The following is a 21,103-nucleotide window of genomic DNA, read 5'->3' as shown; positions in this document are numbered from 1 at the left end:
GCATAATAATTAGGTTTTTAATTGAGATCTTTAATTTTATCCCATTACTAGCAGAATTAATTATTTACTTCTAATTAACTCTACTACCTTTCGTTGTAAATATATTAATTTATAATTAGCCCTAATTCAAATCTTAACAGAATTATTTTCGCCCCGCAATCTTACCAAATATTTCATTTTGAATATTTTCTTGTTTTCGAAATAAGAGAGCCAAAACCGCCGTTGACGAACCGCTTCGATGTGTGTTTCCTCAAGATTCCTTTTATATTTCGCCAACTCGTTCCGATGCTTTCCCTGAAATTCCCTCTCTCCGCCCTTTACCGATGATTTTTCTAACCCCCCCCCCCCCCCCCGTACGTCATTTATGGCGTCAGAATACTTGGGGGTTTTTGGGGGAGGTTTGTCCCATTGTCCCGAAGGGTTAGTCACTCGTAAATATTTGGAACACCTGATTACTGAATTTCGTAAAATTATCGCTGATTGCTCATAATTTTGGGGTAAATTGCAGTGACTACCCCCCCCCCCGCATGGTCCCTGGATTTCTGGCTATGGGACAATATATAAAACCGGCGTGTAATTTTGGTCATATACTATACTCAATTGCAACCTTAGAACTGGGAAATTATAGTAGAGCAATCGCTTTATGTAATACCAGAAGTATATGAGATATTTACAAGAGAAGTATCCATACTGTAAAATACTCTTAAATAGTTTAGGTTAAATGGTTGTAAATATAATATCAAGTATATAATGTTCACCTTACGAGAAATCGTTTTTGAAATATATAAAATAATTAAGTGTTAAAACTTTATAAATTAGTGGGAAAATATGATAATTTAGTGGGGAAATATTATTATTTAGTGGGGAAATATTATAATTAGTGGGGAAATATTATAATTTGGTGGGAATATATTATAATTTAGTATGGAAATATTATGATTTAGTGGGGGGAAATATTATGATTTAGTGGGAGGAAATATAATTTAGTGGGGAAAAAATATAATTTAGTGGGAAAATATTATAATTTAATGGGGAAATATTATAATTTAGTGGGGAAATATTATAATTTAGTGGGGAAATATTATAATTTAGTGGGGAAATATTGTAATTTATAGGGGGGAAAATTATTATAATTTATTGAGAAATTATTATAATTTATTGAGAAATTATTATAATTTATTGAGAAATTATTATAATTTATTGAGAAATTATTATAATTTATTGAGAAATTATTATAATTTATTGAGAAATTATTATAATTTATTGAGAAATTATTATAATTTATTGAGAAATTATTATAATTTATTGAGAAATTATTATAATTTATTGGTAAAATATAATTTAGTGGTAAAATATAATTAAGTGGGGAAAATTATAATTTATTGGGAAATATTATAGTTCATTGGGAAAATATTATAATGTATTGGAGAAATATTATATTTTATTGGGGAAATTTTATAATTAATTGAGGAAATATTATATTTTATTGGGGAAATAATGTAATTTATTAGGGAAATATTATAATTTAATGGGAAAATGTTATAGTTTATTGGGGAAATATTATAATTTAGTGGGGAAATATGATTTATTAATAAGTAAATGTGTCTATGGAGAGCAATTTTCCTTTCTTTACAAGCCCATGCGGAGTTATACAAGAGTTATAGTTTGAGCCGTGAAACGGTGTGCACATTCGCGCCAGTGAAAAGTTCCTAAAGCCCGCCCAGTTACATGTTTCATCTTAATGGTCTAGATGGAAACTTATCTCTTAAGAGGACCCTGATTCAAATATGGTTCAAGAATATAAAGGTTGACCCAGTAGCGTCACTAGGAACTCCGCCCCCCCCCCGCCCCCCGCGAAAAACGACTTGGGGCCCTTTTAAATAGCACCGATTTTATTCATAAACGTTTGGGGGCCCCCTAGTTAAAAAGTAAATAATATGTCGAAGCAATGTTTTGAACCTTATTAATCCAGTAACTTCAGGATTTCAATTAGAAAAAATTTTAACATTTTGGTATGCATATTTAATTATAAAATAACATATGAAAATTCTCTAAAATGTGTTTTACCATTAATATCAAAAGTATACAAATATTTCTTTGTAAGAGCATATGCAACATAATTACTCATAAGTATGCCACTAGCTCTATTTCTTCAATAACGGTTTGTCATCCGTACCCTACGTAATATTTGACGTCATCGAATCTCAAATGCCGATAATGCCGTCGTATAATTAGCTCTACGTCTGATTAACCGACGGCCATTGTTTTAGTAAACAAACCGGTTTGAACAACCAAAGCTTAGGAGCTAAAATGAACTACAATATAAGTTCTGTTAACGTAATTAATTTGCAAATTAATGAAGTTCTCGGAGACTCACGTTCTAAAATAAATTTGCATTGTCAAATAACAGAAGAAGGTTTATGGAAAAAATAGTTGAAAAACAGGTGAGCGTTTCTGGCGCATCTACAAGGTTCAAAAGGTTGGAGTCTTTGCAGATTCTTTTGAGCCTAGGCCTAGTGTTACCATTATTAATCCAATTCACAAGCGTTACTAAATGTGACGTTTTTGATATGCTACGTCACGTACCATAATTCTATAACAATACCTAAATTATCAATTATTTTAATTTACAATTGCAATTTTATACTTGTTTTACTTATTTTTAATAGTATGGTTAGTTTTCTAGAGGTAAAACTATCAATGAATTGACTTCATTTTGATTTCAATTTACCAATTTAATTTAATAAATGTTACTCTTCCTTACGACCGTGTTACTGAATTGTTTTCATAGCGTTACCTTCAATTAGGAGCAACAAACGCAGTGTTTGTTGCTCCTACAGATTGCACCAAAGACCCCAATTTTAGATTTGGGGAAGGGATGGCAAATACAACAGATAAGTTATCAGATGCATTTAGTTTATCCAATTAAAGATATGAATAAAATGATTATTTGATTAAAGGGTGGAGGGGGGTCGAGCGTGGTATAAAAAGGGTGTCGCATCTCCCGACGAGCACCAGATCTTCCTGACATCTTGTATCTTCCAGACGATCAACTTCTCATCCTTCAACATGAACTCTTTGGTGAGTAGAAACATTCTTGCTTCAAAATCCTTTCAGGGACAGATCATTGTCCGCGGGTTACTATAGGATATGTCATCAACGAATGGTTCTTTTCCGACAGGTTTTGGCTTTGACGGTCTTGGTGGCCATCGCCGGATGCTGCTCGGCCGCTGACGTCGGGCTTCCTGATCTCCTGGGACTCGGTCTCGGAGTCTTGTCCGGTGGTCTGGGCAAGGGCCTCGGTCTCGATGGGGGTCTTGGCAAAGGCCTCGGTCTCGATGGTGGTCTTGGCAAGGGAATCGGTCTTGATGGAGGTCTTGGCAATGGCCTTGGTCTCGGAGGTGGTCTCGATGCCGGTCTCGGAGGTGGTCTAGGCAAGGGCCTCGGTCTCGGAAGTGGTCTGGGCATCAACAAGGCTATTCCCATCCCGGAAGTGTACCTTCGTTTCGGAAAGACCTTCGGTCCCGCTGGTCTCGGAGCCTCTTTCGGCAAAGACGTCGATCTCGGATTCACCCGATTCGGAGTGGACAAGAGCTTGGGTCTTCCAGTTCCTCAACTCGGAGTCTACAAGGGCATCAACACCGGATTTGGTTCCGGCATTGTCTACGGTTAAAACAACAAAGGTATTTATCTTCTCATCAAAAGTCTGTGATTACGCGACGCGTAAGTGTGCCAGTTAAGTTTGTAACTTCTCTATCTGCTGGATAGTGGGGTTTCCCCCGAGCTCTTCGGTTTCCCCTTTCCATAAAAACTTGCCGAGTTAGCTGTAATAGTTAGTGTAGGGAGCTGTTAACTCGCGTGGCATGAAAGGCTTGCCACAATACTACCACCCTCCTACGCATTGTAGCACGGCCATACGAATTAAAGGCATTAAACGTTGCTAGAGGACTTAGACCTAAGTGGTTCCTTGGGTATTAGCTTAGCTGATTATTATTATTATTATTACTAGCTGTGCCAATGCGTAAGTCCAACGCTTAGATTTGAAGTTTTATATTTTTCGGTATGACGTCAATTGAAAGTCACAACCAGCTACCAGTAATAATTTCGCCTTACTGACACACTTATATGGACTGTAATTATTAACTTATGCTCCCACAGAATCGAATATTTAATTATGTCTCTCGAATTTGTGTCTAACACGAACCAATGTCTTTTGTTTTCATTAGCCCACGACCGGATCCACAAATCTCATCAGTCAACTTCCGGTTTTCATATCGCGATCATGTTATGCAAATTGTCAAAAATCTATTTGAATAAAAGTTTCACTAAATTATGCAGTTAACCAAAGCTCTTTGATTTTTCTATATAATAACCTTACACAAAATGCGTTGATGTCCAGAATCCCCTGACCAGGGTTCCAAAATGGTATTTAACAGGTGGTTAATAATGGTAAACATCGTTATGATATAAAATGGAAAATAATGGTAACTAATATATTTCAATGAATTTTTACAGCAAGTAAAACTTAAACCTACATTTGCGCGTATGGAGATAAAACCTTTAAGATTTAGAACACACTTGTAGAGTCTTGAAAATAAAGTTTATAAGATCTTCTAAAGTTGATATAATACGTTATTTGAGTTATTTTCTTGATTTCGTATATTATCATACATTATAAACCAATATTTACTATTATTTACCATATTTACCAGTGGTATGCACAATATTAGAAAAAAGTGGTGCTCTTGACTTAATTAGCCAAAATGAATTCCGTCGTCTGGCAGCACCGTTCTACTGCCTTTGAGATTAATAAAAATTTATATCTCCTGGTAGCAGCGCCGTCTTAAGGCATGGGCTAAATGGGCTACAGCCCAGGGCCGCCAGCCAGATTTGGGGCCCCGGAAAGGCCAGCCATACATCATCTACTCTAGGGATAAGGTTTTAGTTGGTTAAATATTATTTATGTTCATTTTAATATTATGTATATTTTAGTTACGTCTAAAGTAATTTGACTCATCGCAACATCGTGTATCATACGGTACCTACAATTTCTAAAACCTAACAGCGAGTCACTGTCAGTAAAAATCTTATTTTCAGTAGGCCTATACAGGGTGTCCACTAAAAAATGAACCAGGGTGAATATTTCAAAATCTGTTTTAGGTACGATTTGGAAATTTTCAAGTCGTATACAAGATGTAGGGTGGAAACCTACTGTGAAAATGTCGATGACCTTGAACCATGTCTTCAAGGTCATCCAAAAACTAACTCGAGAACCGAAAGTGTTAGAAAGTTGGTTCCAATTAGAAAAGTGTACAAATAGCTTTGACCTGATCAGATTTGACCAATAGGAAGCCCAGAAATGCTAGATGAAAAACAATAAGGTCGTTAAGTTGATAACGTGTCGAAAGCGAGGTTCGGGAGCTGATAACTCTAAAGATACTCGTTTTAGAGTACTGAAATTGGCGACACTTCCTCATCAGGATTGAGGGTCTTTAGTTTAAAAATTTCAATGACCTTGAACCATGTCTTCAAGGTCATCCAAAAACTAACGCGAGAAACGTAAGTGTTAGAAAGTTGGTTCCAATTAGAAAAGTGTTCCACGTCACGTTATATGTCTAATTAGCTCTAATGCGATCGAATTTGACCAATAGGAAGTCGAGGAACTGTTTTTCAAAATCGCAAAGGTCGTTAAAATGAAATTTGAAAGAAAACGCACATAACTCGAAACCAATTCGTATTACATCGAAATTTGCTAGACAAACTCATTATGGTGGTCGTCATGACAACAACATTTAAAAATATTTTCAAATGACATTTTATTTTACGTTAAGCCTAATATTCATTCGAAGTTTATTTTTGTAAGCACAAAGTAATTTTTTCTTTAGAAATATTAAAGTTATGTATACTATTCGAGAAAAGGTCGAAATGGTTCGCTTATTTTATGAAAATGGGAGAAATGCGCGCTTAACAGCGGCAATTTTTCTAACACTTACGGTTCTCGCGTTAGTTGTTGGATGACTCAGTTCTCTAACACGAGTATCTTTAGAGTTATCAGCTCCCGAACCTCGCTTTCGACACGTTATCAACTTAACGACCTTATTGTTTTTCATCTAGCATTTCTGGGCTTCCTATTGGTCAAATCTGATCAGGTCAAAACTATTTGTACTTATAAAGTCACTTGGAACACTTTTCTAATTGGAACCATCTTTCTAACACTTTCGGTTCTCGAGTTAGTTTTTGGATGACCTTGAAGACATGGTTCAAGGTCATCGACATTTTAGCAGTAGGTTTCCCCCTACATCTTGAATACGACTTGAAAATTTCCAAATCGTACCTAAAACAGATTTTGAGATATTCGCCCTGGTTCAATATTTAGTGGACACCCTGTATATGTTATACTTTTGAAATTTTGGTTAGACAACGGACATACAAAGGCTGACCGTTGGGGATCGCAAAGGTCTTAAGAAATAATTGAGCCCAGTGCCCCAAAAGGTCTTAAGACGGGCCTGCCTGGTAGCACTGTATTTTCTAGAATTCTACACAGTTCATAGTTTCTAGAGGTCGGTAACGGTTAATCATTATCCATGTTTAAATTGATTTTTTTGGGAAAAAATGTAAACAAAGAAATTTACCGGTTAATATTTCGGAAAATAATTAAAAAACATGTATTATTCGTAAAATTTGAGCTTTTTATCGAAAAAAACGTCGTTTTTCCGATTAATTTTACAAATTTATCAAAAAATTAATCGGATAATACAGAAATATAAATTACTTGATCAAAACGTTTTACGAATAATTTTGAGAGCTTTATCTATTGAATAAAAGTTAACCATCCCCGACCTCTAAATTAGTTTCCTTTCAACGGAAAACTTTAGATAGAAATTTAAATATTTTATTTTCAGTGCATTTAAAATCCTATTTAAATGAATAGGCGTTTAAATAATTCCTTCTCTGACTGTCTTGCCCCCCTGGTGGAAAATGGTGCCAGATCTATGCGTGGAAAATTCTCAGCTTTGGCAGTCTAAAGAGAAACCATAGACAAACCTGTTATATGTCCAGTCGCAGCAGTACAAACTCTAAAATCGGCTATGACTGATCTTTTATTTAAAGGACTATTAAATCGATTTCGAAAAAAAACTCGAATAATCGTTTCACTTACGAATATCTCTTATGTGTACGAATAATCGTTTTAAAACGATTAATCGTAAATTCGAATAATCGCCTCTTAAAAATAATCAGCTAGACTAGGCTAGGCTATAATACCCAAGACACCACCTTAGGCCTAAGTCATCAAGCGACTTTTAAAGTTTTTAAATTCAGGTGGTCGGGTTAATATTATTCGAATGGTCTTAGTCGATATGTACGACGCACAAGTCTCACAAATTTGCGGCGTTTTTGGCGGGATATATCGGATCACGTGATCGTCGGCCATATTTTCCGAGTGGAACGTCCCATACATACTTCCACGTGGTATAAGCTTTTCGAAAAATGTGTCTGGCAGCACTTCTCACTGAAAATATGACAGCCGGATATCGCCGCCGAAAATCCGTTTCGGAGTTATGGTCATATCGACTAAGACAATTCAAACGAAAAATTTTCGATTAACCGAGTTGATTTTCGAATCGGGATCTACTATTCGATTCGGTTCTTAAATTCACTATTTGCAATTTTAACGTTTATAACATTAAAATAATGTTTTAAAGCCATGAAGTGTGTTGTGTCATTTTAATTTTATTATCGCCCACCTCTATTTATTTTGATGGTATGCGTCACTGTTATTTATAGCAAACAGTAAAAAATTTGGTTTGTACTTCCCATAAACTGCCGTAGATGGCGACACCATAAATAAATATTAACTATAAATTAATAAATATTAAAAGGCCTTAGAATTTCAGTTCCATTCTTTACTTCGTGTTCACAAATATTGCCAATAAAATATTTGGCATTTTTCAAAGCCCTATTAGCGAATTTAAAACGATTCTGTGCGCCATCTATCTGTCGTTGGAGGTGGAAAAACAAGAAGTTGCGCGTAGGAACCGAACACAATTTATTTAACACAGTAAGGGTAACAAGCGTTACTAAATGTGACTTCAGTGGCGTAGCCAGGATTTTGTTTAGGGGGGGGGACACGCCATTGATAAAAGAAAAAAATATTTGTACGTACGACCAAACGTTTCGGGGGGGTATTAATTAATTTAATTTACACTTGCAATTTTAAAGTAATTGTTTTACTTATTTATAATAGTGCGATTAATTATTTGAGGTAAAATTATAAATCAATTAACTTAATTTGATTTAATTAATGCTACTCTTCGTAAGACCGTGTTACTGAAGTGTTTTCATAGCGTTAGTTTAATTTACAAACGTAGCTCGAGTTATGCCTTTTTACAAACAATCCTAAAACAAGCTGGTCATTTCCAATTTTAGTGCTTTTTGGCGATATCCGACTTTAAATCTACAAACTTTTTTTTAATTACGATCTACTTGGTTGAAAATTGTGTTTTTAGTTAGTACTGATCATTTCTGAACTACGTTTTCGGTTTTCTTATGAAATTTTAATTTCAAATGAGATTTCTGGCCAATTTGCGGGACTACATAAACCACCGCGTACGCAATATTGTCATATTTGAATTTCGGGCCAATTGATACAGGTGCCATCTAACCCGATCGCGTTTCACTACCTTATTTTCAAAAACAAGTATCTCGAAAAATTAGTTTTGTCTAAAATTAATAAAACTAACGTGCTTACGTTTCACTACCTTATTTCCAAAAGCATGTAGGTAACTCGACAAAGTTCATATTCGATCAAATATATCTTGGCTTATTAAGTTAAATGTACAAGATGATTTGTTCAAATTTAAATTTAAGATTTAAAATATAGTTAATACATCGGGGGATTTTGTGCACTTAAATGTCGTTGACATCTTGTTAAACTAAAATAACGATAGGAAATTGGAAAATTTTCCCGTAAAATAATAGACCGTGTTGCATATAATTACTGGGAACAGGTTTGCCATTTTAAATTCCACAAACTGCAAGAACTACTCTAGATATATCATCGTTACGTGCATTTCATACATGGAAAAATTTAATGCCAAATGAATACTAACAATTAAATTCTGTTAATTTAAACTTTCAAATCAAAAGTTAGAATAGCTAGACATATCATCATTGCACCAAAGACCCCAATTTTAGATTTGGGGAAGAGATGGCAAATTCAACAGATAAGTTATCAGATGCATTTAAACAATCCAATTAAAGATAATAATAAAATGATTATTCGATTATACGGTGGAGGGGGATCGAGCGTGGTATAAAAAGGGTGTCGCATCTCCCAACGAGCACCAGATCTTCCTGACATCTTGTATCTTCCAGACGATCAACTACTCATCCTTCAACATGAACTCTTTGGTGAGTAGAAACATTCTTGCTTCAAGATCCTTTCAGGGACAGAACATTGTCCGCGGGTTACTGTAGGATATGTAATCAACGAATGGTTCTTTTCCGACAGGTTTTGGCTTTGACGGTCTTGGTGGCCATCGCCGGATGCTGCTCGGCCGCTGACGTCGGGCTTCCTGATCTCCTGGGACTCGGTCTCGGAGTCTTGTCCGGTGGTCTAGGCAAGGGCCTCGGTCTCGATGGTGGTCTTGGCAAGGGAATCGGTCTTGATGGAGGTCTTGGCAATGGCCTCGGTCTCGGAGGTGGTCTCGATGCCGGTCTCGGAGGTGGTCTAGGCAAGGGCCTCGGTCTCGGAGGTGGTCTTGGCAAGGGCCTCGGTCTCGGAGGTGGTCTGGGCATCAACAAGGCTATTCCCATCCCGGAAGTGTATCTCCGTTTCGGAAAGACCTTCGGTCCCGCTGGTCTCGGAGCCTCTTTCGGCAAAGACGTCGATCTCGGATTCACCCGATTCGGAGTGGACAAGAGCTTGGGTCTTCCAGTTCCTCAACTCGGAGTCTACAAGGGCATCAACACCGGATTTGGTTCCGGCATTGTCTACGGTTAAAAACCACAAAGGTATTTATCTTCTCATCATAAGTCTTTGATTACGCGGAATGTAAGTGTGCCAGTTGAGTTTGTAACTTCTCTATCTGCTGGATAGTGGGGTTTTCCCCGAGCTCTTTGGTTTCCCTTTCCATATAAACTTGCCGATTTAGCTGTAATAGTTAGTGTAGGGAGCTGATGACTCGCGTGGCATGAAGGGCTTGCCACCACCCTCCTTCGCAATTTAGCCCGGCCACCGTTAATTGGTTTCACAAATCTCTAGTTGACTTAATCCTTGGGTACTAGTTCAGATAATTATTTTTATTATTATTATTAACTGTGGCAAAGCATAAGTCCAACGCTTGGATGTGAAATTTCATAATTTACTTCCCAATTTATGCTCCCACAGAATCGAATATTTAATTATGTCTCTCGAATTTGTGTCTAACACGAACCAATGTCTTTTGTTTTCATTAGCCCACGACCGGATCCACAAATCTCATCAGTCAACTTCCGGTTTTCATATCGCGATCATGTTATGCAAATTGTCAAAAATCTATTTGAATAAAAGTTTCACTAAATTATGCAGTTAACCACTCTTTGATTTTTCTGTATAATAACCTTACACCTTAAGCGTTGACTTTCAGAATCTGATGGCCAGGGTTCCAAAATGGTATTTAACAGGTGGTAAATAATTATAGTTAATGGTAAATAATATATTTCCATAATATATTTACAGCATTTAAAACTTTATTCATTTATAAAACGTTCATTTATGGAGATAAAACCTAAGATTTAGAAAAGTATGATCTTCTAAAGTTAATATATTCCTCTTTTGGGTTTCAATATCCACTATTTATCATTAATTGAAAACTAATGGTTTTATGCAGAGGGAAACAGAGTGGGAAATTCTTTCGAACTAACTAACAAACTCATCGCCAGAGTGGTTCAGTTTTTACCCAGTGCAGGTTGCTTTTGCTGCCTGGGTTAAAATTTAGTCTTGTGTATTACCATGGTAAATATATAATAATGGTATATTCTTTAAATATATAATAATGGTATATTCTTTAAATATATAATAATGGTATATTCTTTAAATATAATATATAATATTGGTATATTCTTTAAATATAATATATAATATTGGTATATTCTTTAAATATAATATATAATATTGGTATATTCTTTAAATATAATATATAATATTGGTATATTCTTTAAATATAATATATAATATTGGTATATTCTTTAAATATAATATATAATATTGGTATATTCTTTAAATATAATATATAATATTGGTATATTCTTTAAATATAATATATAATATTGGTATATTCTTTAAATATAATATATAATATTGGTATATTCTTTAAATATAATATATAATATTGGTATATTCTTTAAATATAATATATAATATTGGTATATTCTTTAAATATAATATATAATATTGGTATATTCTTTAAATATAATATATAATATTGGTATATTCTTTAAATATAATATATAATATTGGTATATTCTTTAAATATAATATATAATATTGGTATATTCTTTAAATATAATATATAATATTGGTATATTCTTTAAATATAATATATAATATTGGTATATTCTTTAAATATAATATATAATATTGGTATATTCTTTAAATATAATATATAATATTGGTATATTCTTTAAATATAATATATAATATTGGTATATTCTTTAAATATAATATATAATATTGGTATATTCTTTAAATATAATATATAATATTGGTATATTCTTTAAATATAATATATAATATTGGTATATTCTTTAAATATAATATATAATATTGGTATATTCTTTAAATATAATATATAATATTGGTATATTCTTTAAATATAATATATAATATTGGTATATTCTTTAAATATAATATATAATATTGGTATATTCTTTAAATATAATATATAATATTGGTATATTCTTTAAATATAATATATAATAATGGTATATTCTTTAAATATAATATATAATAATGGTATATTCTTTAAATATATAATAATGGTATATTCTTTAAATATATAATAATGGTATATTCTTTAAATATAATAATGGTATATTCTTTAAATATAATATATAATAATGGTATATTCTTTAAATATATAATAATGGTATATTCTTATTTAAAAATACTATGAGATCCATAAGCTTAAAAATAAAGTTTTAAAAATAAGAATTTTCAGGTACCACTAAAGCATTGGTTACAAAAAAAAATTTATTTCGGAAATTTTGAAAATCAATTAGAAAGTGCAAGTACAACAAATTTGTATTTAGATTTTTGGAGAACTTCGAGTTGAAGGTGAGAATGAATTACAGGTGGGGTGAAACTGAATGATGAACTTCATTCTAATAGAGAAATAAAAAAAAGAATTAATACAAAATAAAATGAGAAAGTAACGAATAAGAGAACTTACTGGAGAATAATTTAACCGAGGGTGATTCCTTTGTCGAGTCCGAGGGACTTTCCGATGGCCAAAGGGATGTCGATGTTCTTGCTGGTGCGGATGTTGGCGAAACCCAATCCGAGGTCCTTGCCGAGACGCAGGTTGACTCCGCCGGGTCCGATGGTCTTGCCTAGGTTGAGTCCGAGTCCCTTGCCGCCGCCGAAGTCCAAACCGAGACCCTTGTCCAAGGAGAGTCCGCCGGCGCCCAAGCCGATGCCCTTGTTGAGGGAGACCTGAGGCATGGGGATCTCGATGCCCTTGCTGATTCCTTTGCCGAGGCCGAGACCGGATCCAAGACCAAGACCAGATCCAAGACCAAGACCAAGACCAGATCCAAGACCGACACCGGGGTATCCGTATCCGTAAGCGGGTCCTCCGAATCCTTTGTTGAATCCGATGTTCTTGCCGATGCTAATTCCTTTACCGTGGCCGAGACCAAGACCAGCTCCGGGGTATCCGTATCCAAGACCAGATCCAAGACCAAGACCGGATCCAAGACCAAGACCAGCTGCAGGGTAACCGTATCCAAGACCGGATCCAAGACCAAGACCAGCTCCGGGGTATCCGTATCCAAGACCAGATCCAAGACCAAGACCGGATCCAAGACCAACTCCGGGGTATCCGTATCCGTAAGCGGGTCCTCCGAATCCTTTGTTGAATCCGATGGTCTTGCCGAAGCCGAGTCCTTTGCCGAGGCCAAGGGAGAATTGAGCGCTGCTCATGGCGACAGCGGCCAACAAAACAATGGCGAACTGTAAAATACATTGAAATAAAAGGTTAAAATGGTTAACGTTTGAAAAACGCAAACTTTTTTCGTTAGTTGCTACTTACCAAAGAGTTCATTCTTGAAACTTTGGTAGGAGAGAGTGAGAAGTTGTTGAGACTGTGAGAACAGGAGCTGAATGTGCTTTTCGATGGGACAGGACCCCTATTTATACGGTTCGGGGAGGCCCGGAGAAGGTAGCCCATTGTTCGGAGGATCCTCCCCCTCTTTGCAATTCGCGCTGCAAAGGGGGGGGGGTAAGGAACGCGTTCGGGGAATCCCTCTGGTTTGGGAAGTTGGGCCAAAGAACACCTTCTTAGAGCCAGAAAGACTTAAATATCTTTATGAAGCATTCTACGTTTATAATTTCTATTTTTAACCAATTTTATAAACTTCAAAATTGATCCCTTTTGAATTCTATATCTCAAGCAGTGCAAAGAATATTAATTCTTTGAGCAGTGTGAGAAATAAGGCACTATCACAGGCCAATCGCCAGTTTCAAAATTAGCTGGGCCAGTTTAAAATTAAATGCTTGGGAAGTTAGTGATACTGGTCCCCTACTTTACTGAAAGTCATTTTTAAAACATTACTTATCCAGCATAATTATAGATTAATTATATGAGTATATGCATAAGTGTATAATATTTTAACATAAGTGTGACACTTCCTATTTTTCACACGCAAAAGGTTTACTATTCACAAGACAGACTGCATTCCGGGCTTCGTTGCAGTTTTGCGTCCGCTTGCTAACGCGTCACACGCAGCGTTTTGAAGCCCCTCGCTACGGGGAGATTTTCTTATGGTGGTAATTATAGATTAATTATATGTGTAAAGGTTATTGCATATATTAAAGCAATTACTGTTTACTGAAATACAAGAGCTGTTAAATAAATGATCTAAAACGTTTCCGATAAAGATTTTTTGCTTCCTCCAATTTCCCCAAAACCGTTTTGGTCTCTTTTAGATTAGTGAAAAATAGTTTGACATGACAGGTTCTATTAACACTTTTGTGATGTTATATAAATATTTAAATATTTTTCAAAAAGTTTTGATAATTTTAAAAATAACTTTTCGGTTTTATACAAATATTATGAAATATTGGAAACACAAAAAACGTATCAAAACATAAAATAATGGGCCATTTATTATTAAAAATTGATATTGATTCGTTCTATCCTTACGCTAATAGTTAAAAGAGTTATAAAATGTTTTTAAATATGTAATAAAGGAAAATATTTTAACTTACGCAATAATTCGTAAATGTTTTTATAACTCTTTTAGCCATTTATTATGTCCAGAAGTATATGATATTAAGAGATAAGTATCCAGCTAAGTAATAATCCGCTAGCCTAATACCCAAGGCACCACCATTAGGCCTAAGTGATCGAGCGACTCGGTTACAACGCGTAGGAGGGTGGTGCAAGCCCTGCATGCTAATGTTATTCGTTTAAAATTAGTGCAGGGCAGTCGCTTTGTTAAATTATTACATCGCTAAAATATGGTTATAATTAATTAAATATCTCAGAGCCACCTAGTTCTATTTTAATGAAACTTTAATCACTATTAATATTTTCTTATATAGTTAAAATTCTAAATTTCGTAAATAGTCTTAAGCCCGTAATGTTTGCAAATCATTGTTGGATATGTTTTAAAGAACAGATGGTTTTTACCTCCAAAAATTTAAATCAAATAATTTTCCTACACATCCTTTTGATTACGAAAAACTAAATGATAATATTAAGATTAAATATCTTTATAAATGGACATATTTCGTTGCGGGTTTTTGTTGAAGAATTACGACTTATTTTCTTAATGACTTAGTGTGCGAAATCTCGACCATTTTTCGTGCAACGTTTGAACGAAAATGTAACTCGTTATACCAGAAGTTTTTATTAAATCTCTTTATATAACTTTTTCTAAACATGTAAACCGTACTAATTAATAAATCATTTTCCGTCTGAAATAGTTTTAGAAACTCGATATATGATGAATTTTTGCCCCTCTTTACGTTTTGGAAAATCAGACTAAGAATAGAGAACGGCATTTTTTAATGTTTCCAATCATTATCTACAAATTGGGGGATTATTTAAAATAATTATCCTTGTAGATAATTTATCCATTTTATTTATCCATATTTCGTGTGGATAAAACAATAGACCCATAACAAAAGAGGGGCCGCAGACGAGGCTTAAGTGAGACCTCTGGACGGAACATCCTGTTTGTGACGTTTTGAACCACGTGACCGCCATTGAAATATACAGGCGGAAGTAAGGAAACGGATGTTCAGTCCAAATGCTGAGTTTCCAGGTAAAAATGTTAATTTTCGGCCCCCCAACTTTTATCATGGGTCTATTATCCACGAAATTTGGCGATTATTTGGGAAAAAAAATTTTATTGAATAAATCAGTTATTTTATTCGAAATTTATTCATTTATCCCTTAAGTATACTTTAAGTCAACAAAAAATTGTTCAAAGAAATGATCAAGAATGTATTTATTTATACCTAGGGAGAATGTCTATGTCGAGACGGTTTTCAGCCTTTCTCTCAATCCACCCGTTGGTCCCCCCAGTACGCTCCTCCGCTTAAAATAAAACGAATAGTCCCAGTATTTCATTGGCTGCTTAAAATTTACGTCACCTCACGCGACGGTAATCAAACGCCGGTGACGTTTTGTCTTTCCCCCCGCGCGAGACGGGGGAAAGGCGTTCAACGTGTCCGGCGATTGTCGCAACATAATCATTCTTCCTAAATATAAATAAATACATTCTTGATTTTATCAATGGATAATGAATATCGGAACGCCGACCTCTACCTAAGAAGGGACAAATTTCAGGCCAATAACATTAGTAGGATAGGGAACTTCATACTTTACACATAAGATGTATCTTATACACTCCTGGTTGTACGAACCACAATCGAAAACAAAAGAGTTTTATTAAAAATAAATCTAAAATACGCCTAAAAAGTCACTGATTTTGTCGTATACCTCTTCAATTTCAAATATTTACCAATTTAAAACAGATGTATTTACCCAATCCATGTCATAACTTATAAATATAAGTTATGACATGGATTGGATAAAACCAAGGGTTCAGCGACTTGATAAATAATAATAATTATAATCAGCTATGCTAACAGGCAAGGCACCACCCGGGAGTACGTTTATAAAATATAGATTATTGAATCTTAAGAAATTTGTTAAATTAAGTAATGATCGAAAATAATGTTATGAAAGCAAAAATTATCAGAAAAATTTTGAGTTGTTAATTTTCCGAAAATATTAAATACGATAAAATTTCCGGAATTGCGGAAATGTGTCCGGAAATTGGGAAAATAAAATATTAAAAATATATGTCTTTTTAAGGGTTTTCCTTCTAGCCAAGTCTAGAGGCTTAGGTTTATTTTTAGATTCGACCAAATCATGGAATATAAACCTAATTTTTATTTTTTTCGGAAAATTCGGAAAATTTTCTGGAAAGTAGACCGCGGTAATTAATGGGAAATTTTCCGAGCGGTGGTTACAACACTAGAAAAATTCCCAATTTTTTTTTAAATCTTTAATGCACATCGTATAAATCATAAGATTTTTTTAACAATCAAAAACATTTGGAATCAAGTGAAATCTTTGGTAATCAGTAAAAAATTTCCCGGAAATCCTGGAAAGTCTATAATAGAAATCGTAGAAGTCTAAGCCCTCGGGGAACATGATAATGTATTTAAAATATGTAATTTTAAGTTTAGAGATACGTAAATTGGAAAATGTTAGTTTTAAAAACAATACTTAAAAATGTATCTCTGACATGAAACATAAAAATTTTAAATTGATAGCTTTTTTGAATTTGTTTGTAACAAAAAAATTAATTTCGAAACAATTTATTTTCATATTAAAAATTCTTTAAAGAAAAATTTGTTTGAAATATAAATAGAATTGTCTAAATATCGGCCATTTTCTAACATGGTGTCATTTTATTTAGAAGACGTGAACGTGAAAACGCTGCCGTATATTTACAAGAAAGTAGGAATTCCCTGGTAGAGTTAACCGACTTGTATTTCGTAGTTAATTTCCAAATCGAGTGTATTTAAGGATATCAGAAACTTACAATAAAACTATTGATTTTTGAGATTTTTAGAAAAATACTACGATGAAATTAGAAACAGCAAATAGTATAAATGATATAAATAATTTATGCCTATATAAAATTTTTATTAAAACAATTTTCATTAGAAACAAATGTGTGAACAGAAAAATATTTTCAGGAAAAACTTAAAAAATTAGAAAATTATCGATTAACTAACTATTCGATTCGCGATAGAAAATATGTATCACGTAAAATGAAAAGAAACATATTGGGATATGCTCTTGCAAACTTTTTTTTAATGAAAAATTAGAATAAAACGGTATCGTTTGTACCCATATCGGTGCATGAAAGACCAAATAGGCCATTTTAGAGATTGCTTAAAATGTTTTTACTCAATCATGGTGAAACGAAGGCATGGAAAATTCTGGCCCTGCCTGTCTCCACAAAGAATTTAGGGAAAGAGCGTTTGAATGGAACAGCCTTGCAGGGAACCCTCTCCACGTGGTGGCGAAAACGGCGCGCTTAACCCCGTCCGTGACCCCTCGGCCCCTCTCACGTGGACCAGGTGCACCCCCTTCTCTTTGAAAGGCCACTTTACGCGTTTCTTTAATCGCAGCAATTTTCTGATCTGGAATTTGGAGCTGCTTCCTCGGACCCCTTTTCGCGGACAATTGTTTGAAGCTCTCCACTTACTTTAAAAGCACTACGGTGGGGGGGAAGTGGATATCTTTGGCTCCGCTCAGTGTATGGTCTTTGGGTTTTACCCGTGACACGGTGACAAGTACTGTTTCAAAGAATGTCATCCCTAAGAGACAGTTTTTAACCAAAAATCCTCACGGTTAAACTTTTAACATAAGTGTATAGATCGATTTACAATTTTTAACGGGCAAAGACGACTTTAAAGGGGTAAAATTAATCCGAGGTAACGTGGTGATGGCGTTATTTGCTAGTAGATGGCACTCTGATAGAAACATGACGTCATAATTTTGATTTTCAACGATTGGTTGAAAGTTTCCAGTTTTTAGTGGAGAACGGTTTTGTCGAGATTTAAAATACAAAATTATCTTCCCTGATTGGATAGTTTAAAATTGTATTATAGTGCCATCTATGGCGGAGAGTGTTAACTACTGTTTAAATTAATTGTTAATTTAAATTACAAAAATTATATATTTTTAATAAGAATTTGAAGTACTATAATTTAGTAATTAATTAATAACTTTGTGAAAAAAGGTTATTTTTCATAAATTTTATAGTGTCACCATCTACCTCAAACATTATTAAATAGGAAGGTACCTCGGGTGGATTTCGCCCCTTTTTGCATATTTCCCTGTATGCAATATGTGAATGCGTCTATAATAAAAATAGTCCATAAGTTAACGATAATAGTTAGTGTAGTGAGTTGTTGGCTCACGTGGTATTAAGTGCTACCCTCCTACGCATTGTAACCCGGCCACCTGAATTTATGGCTTTAAAAGTTCACTAAGGTGGTGCTTTAGGTATTAGCCTAGTTGATTATTATTACTAAGTGTGCCGGTTAGAAATAAACAATGGATAGAGAGCTGTGAAGTGATGTAAAATTAACGACATACTTGGGAACAAATAGAATAGACCCATAACAAAAGAGGGGCCGCAGACGAGGCTTAAGTGAGACCTCTGGACGGAACATCCTGTTTGTGACGTTTTGAACCACGTGACCGCCATTGAAATATACAGGCGGAAGTAAGGAACGGATGTTCCGTCCAAATGCTGAGTTGCCAGGTAAAAATGTTAATTTTCGGCCCCCCAACTTTCATCATGGGTCTATTGTCACACGCAACGTAATTGTGCACTTATGATATTACTAACAATACACAAAATTACAGAAATTTTCCAGCATTAATAATGTATTTAGTAGGTTGGGTTATTCTAGAAATAGCTCCAGGCAGGGCTCCGAAGTGGTATTTAACATTGTTGTTCAAAATGCTTTTTTTTTTCATAATGCAAAATGCGAAATACTTTCTCCATAACTCAAAATGAAAAATACTTTCTCCATAACTCAAAATGCAACTTAAAACAATTTACCACTATTTAAAACCATTTACTACTATTTAAAACTATTTACCATTATTTAAAACTATTTACCATTATTTAAAACTATTTATCATTATTTAAAACTATTTTCCATTACTTAAAACTATTTACCATTACTTAAAACTATTTACCAATACTTAAAACTATTTATCATTATTTAAAACTATTTACCACTATTTAAAACTATTTATCATTATTTAAAACTATTTACCAATACTTAAAACTACTTATCATTATTGAAAACTATTTGTTATTAATTAAAACTATTTACCATTATTTAAAACTATTTATCATTATTTAAACTATTTTCCATTGTATACAAGTATTTATCATTATTTAAAACTATTTACCACTATTTAAAACTATTTATCATTATTTAAAACTATTTACCAATACTTAAAACTACTTATAATTATTTAAAACTATTTGTTATTAATTAAAACTATTTACCATTATTTAAAACTATTTATCATTATTTAAACTATTTTCCATTGTATACAAGTATTTATCATTATTTAAAACTATTTACCACTATTTAAAACTATTTATCATTATTTAAAACTATTTACCAATACTTAAAACTACTTATCATTATTTAAAACTATTTATTATTAATTAAAACTATTTACCATTATTTAAAACTATTTATCATTATTTAAACTATTTTCCATTGTATAAAAGTATTTCGCATTATTTAAAACTATTTACCACTATTTAAAACTATTTATCATTATTTATAACTATTTATCATTATTTAAAACAATTTATCATTATTTAAATCTATTTATTATGAATTAAAACTATTTATCATTATTTAAAACTATTTATCGTTATTTAAAACTGTTTACAATTATTTATATCTATTTTTTATTATGAAAATCTATTTACCAGTGGTACCCACAATATTCGAAAAAAAGTGGTATTTTGGAGAAGTGACACACTTATACGAAATGTTCATTCGACACTTATGCCGTTAATATGTATCGAGACTCACTAAATAGTCAGAGCTTGCAAGTTGAAATCTGGGCGAGCTGACTCTACCCACCTACTTAGCGAAGTTTAATCCCACTCACCCCGAACTGTCAGCGTCCTGTTAAAAGGGGTGATTTCCGTGTTGGATGGACGCTGATTTATTAGCAACTCGAGCGATAGTGCTTATACGAACTTTGAACTCAACCTTTTAGTCGCGGAAAATTCGCCAACTGTCTTGGACGCTTTTTTTAATCCTTTCGAGGGGTCGAATGACCTTGACAATTGAATTCGTCAGTAGAAAGAAAGTGGTTTTCTTTAGAATTTGTAGCTTTCCATGGGGTACAGAAATTCAACATTTTTGTAATGGTGGAAGAAAAATAAGACATTTTAACCACCCATTCTCATTTTGCCGCCAAATATTCCACGTCTATTCAAGAACTTATTTAGGTTACTGAGAACGAACGAGTCAATTCCCTAGCTTCATCTGTTATCAACGTACGATAATTATCATACAAGTCGATAAATTCTGGAAAATGGCTTACTATATAATACACATTTTTCGATAATTTCGCTTACGCGTACGATAATGTACGATAATTATTGAAAATGTGACTTTTAAACATAAGTTTCAATCATTCGAACTTTATTTATTGAAGTTAAAAATAAAAAAAGTTATTTCAAAAGTTTGAAGACAGTATTTCACACAAAATAAAAATTTGCCACTAGTTTTCAAGCATGCTATAATTTATTTCTGAAA

The 21,103-nt window shown here is 33.7% G+C and overlaps 2 protein-coding genes and 1 long non-coding RNA gene across 3 annotated transcripts in view; all 3 read left to right on the top strand.

Annotated features, from left to right (window-relative positions):
• Window positions 1-21,103, top strand: part of LOC149953498 (uncharacterized) — an 87,096-nt gene that overhangs the window by 57,243 nt on the left and 8,750 nt on the right. The window lies entirely within an intron of this gene.
• Window positions 3,033-3,677, top strand: LOC149953500 (uncharacterized). The gene is made up of 2 exons (XM_090170256.1): window positions 3,033-3,081; window positions 3,182-3,677. Exons 1-2 carry the CDS (start codon window positions 3,070-3,072, stop codon window positions 3,671-3,673), a joined length of 504 nt encoding a protein of 167 aa, XP_090026382.1. The 5' UTR covers window positions 3,033-3,069; the 3' UTR covers window positions 3,674-3,677.
• On the top strand, window positions 9,363-10,558 carry LOC149953499 (uncharacterized). Its single transcript, XM_090170255.1, has 3 exons — window positions 9,363-9,411; window positions 9,512-10,014; window positions 10,459-10,558. The coding sequence occupies exons 1-2, from the start codon at window positions 9,400-9,402 to the stop codon at window positions 10,001-10,003; spliced, it is 504 nt and encodes a 167-aa protein (XP_090026381.1). The 5' UTR covers window positions 9,363-9,399; the 3' UTR covers window positions 10,004-10,014; window positions 10,459-10,558.

This window comes from Leiobunum rupestre, chromosome 3 (genome assembly GCF_980474605.1).
Source record: "Leiobunum rupestre chromosome 3, qqLeiRupe1.1.hap1, whole genome shotgun sequence".
In the NCBI taxonomy this organism is placed as follows: Eukaryota; Metazoa; Arthropoda; class Arachnida; order Opiliones; family Sclerosomatidae; genus Leiobunum; species Leiobunum rupestre.
This window is presented reverse-complemented; position numbering and strand designations above follow the sequence as displayed.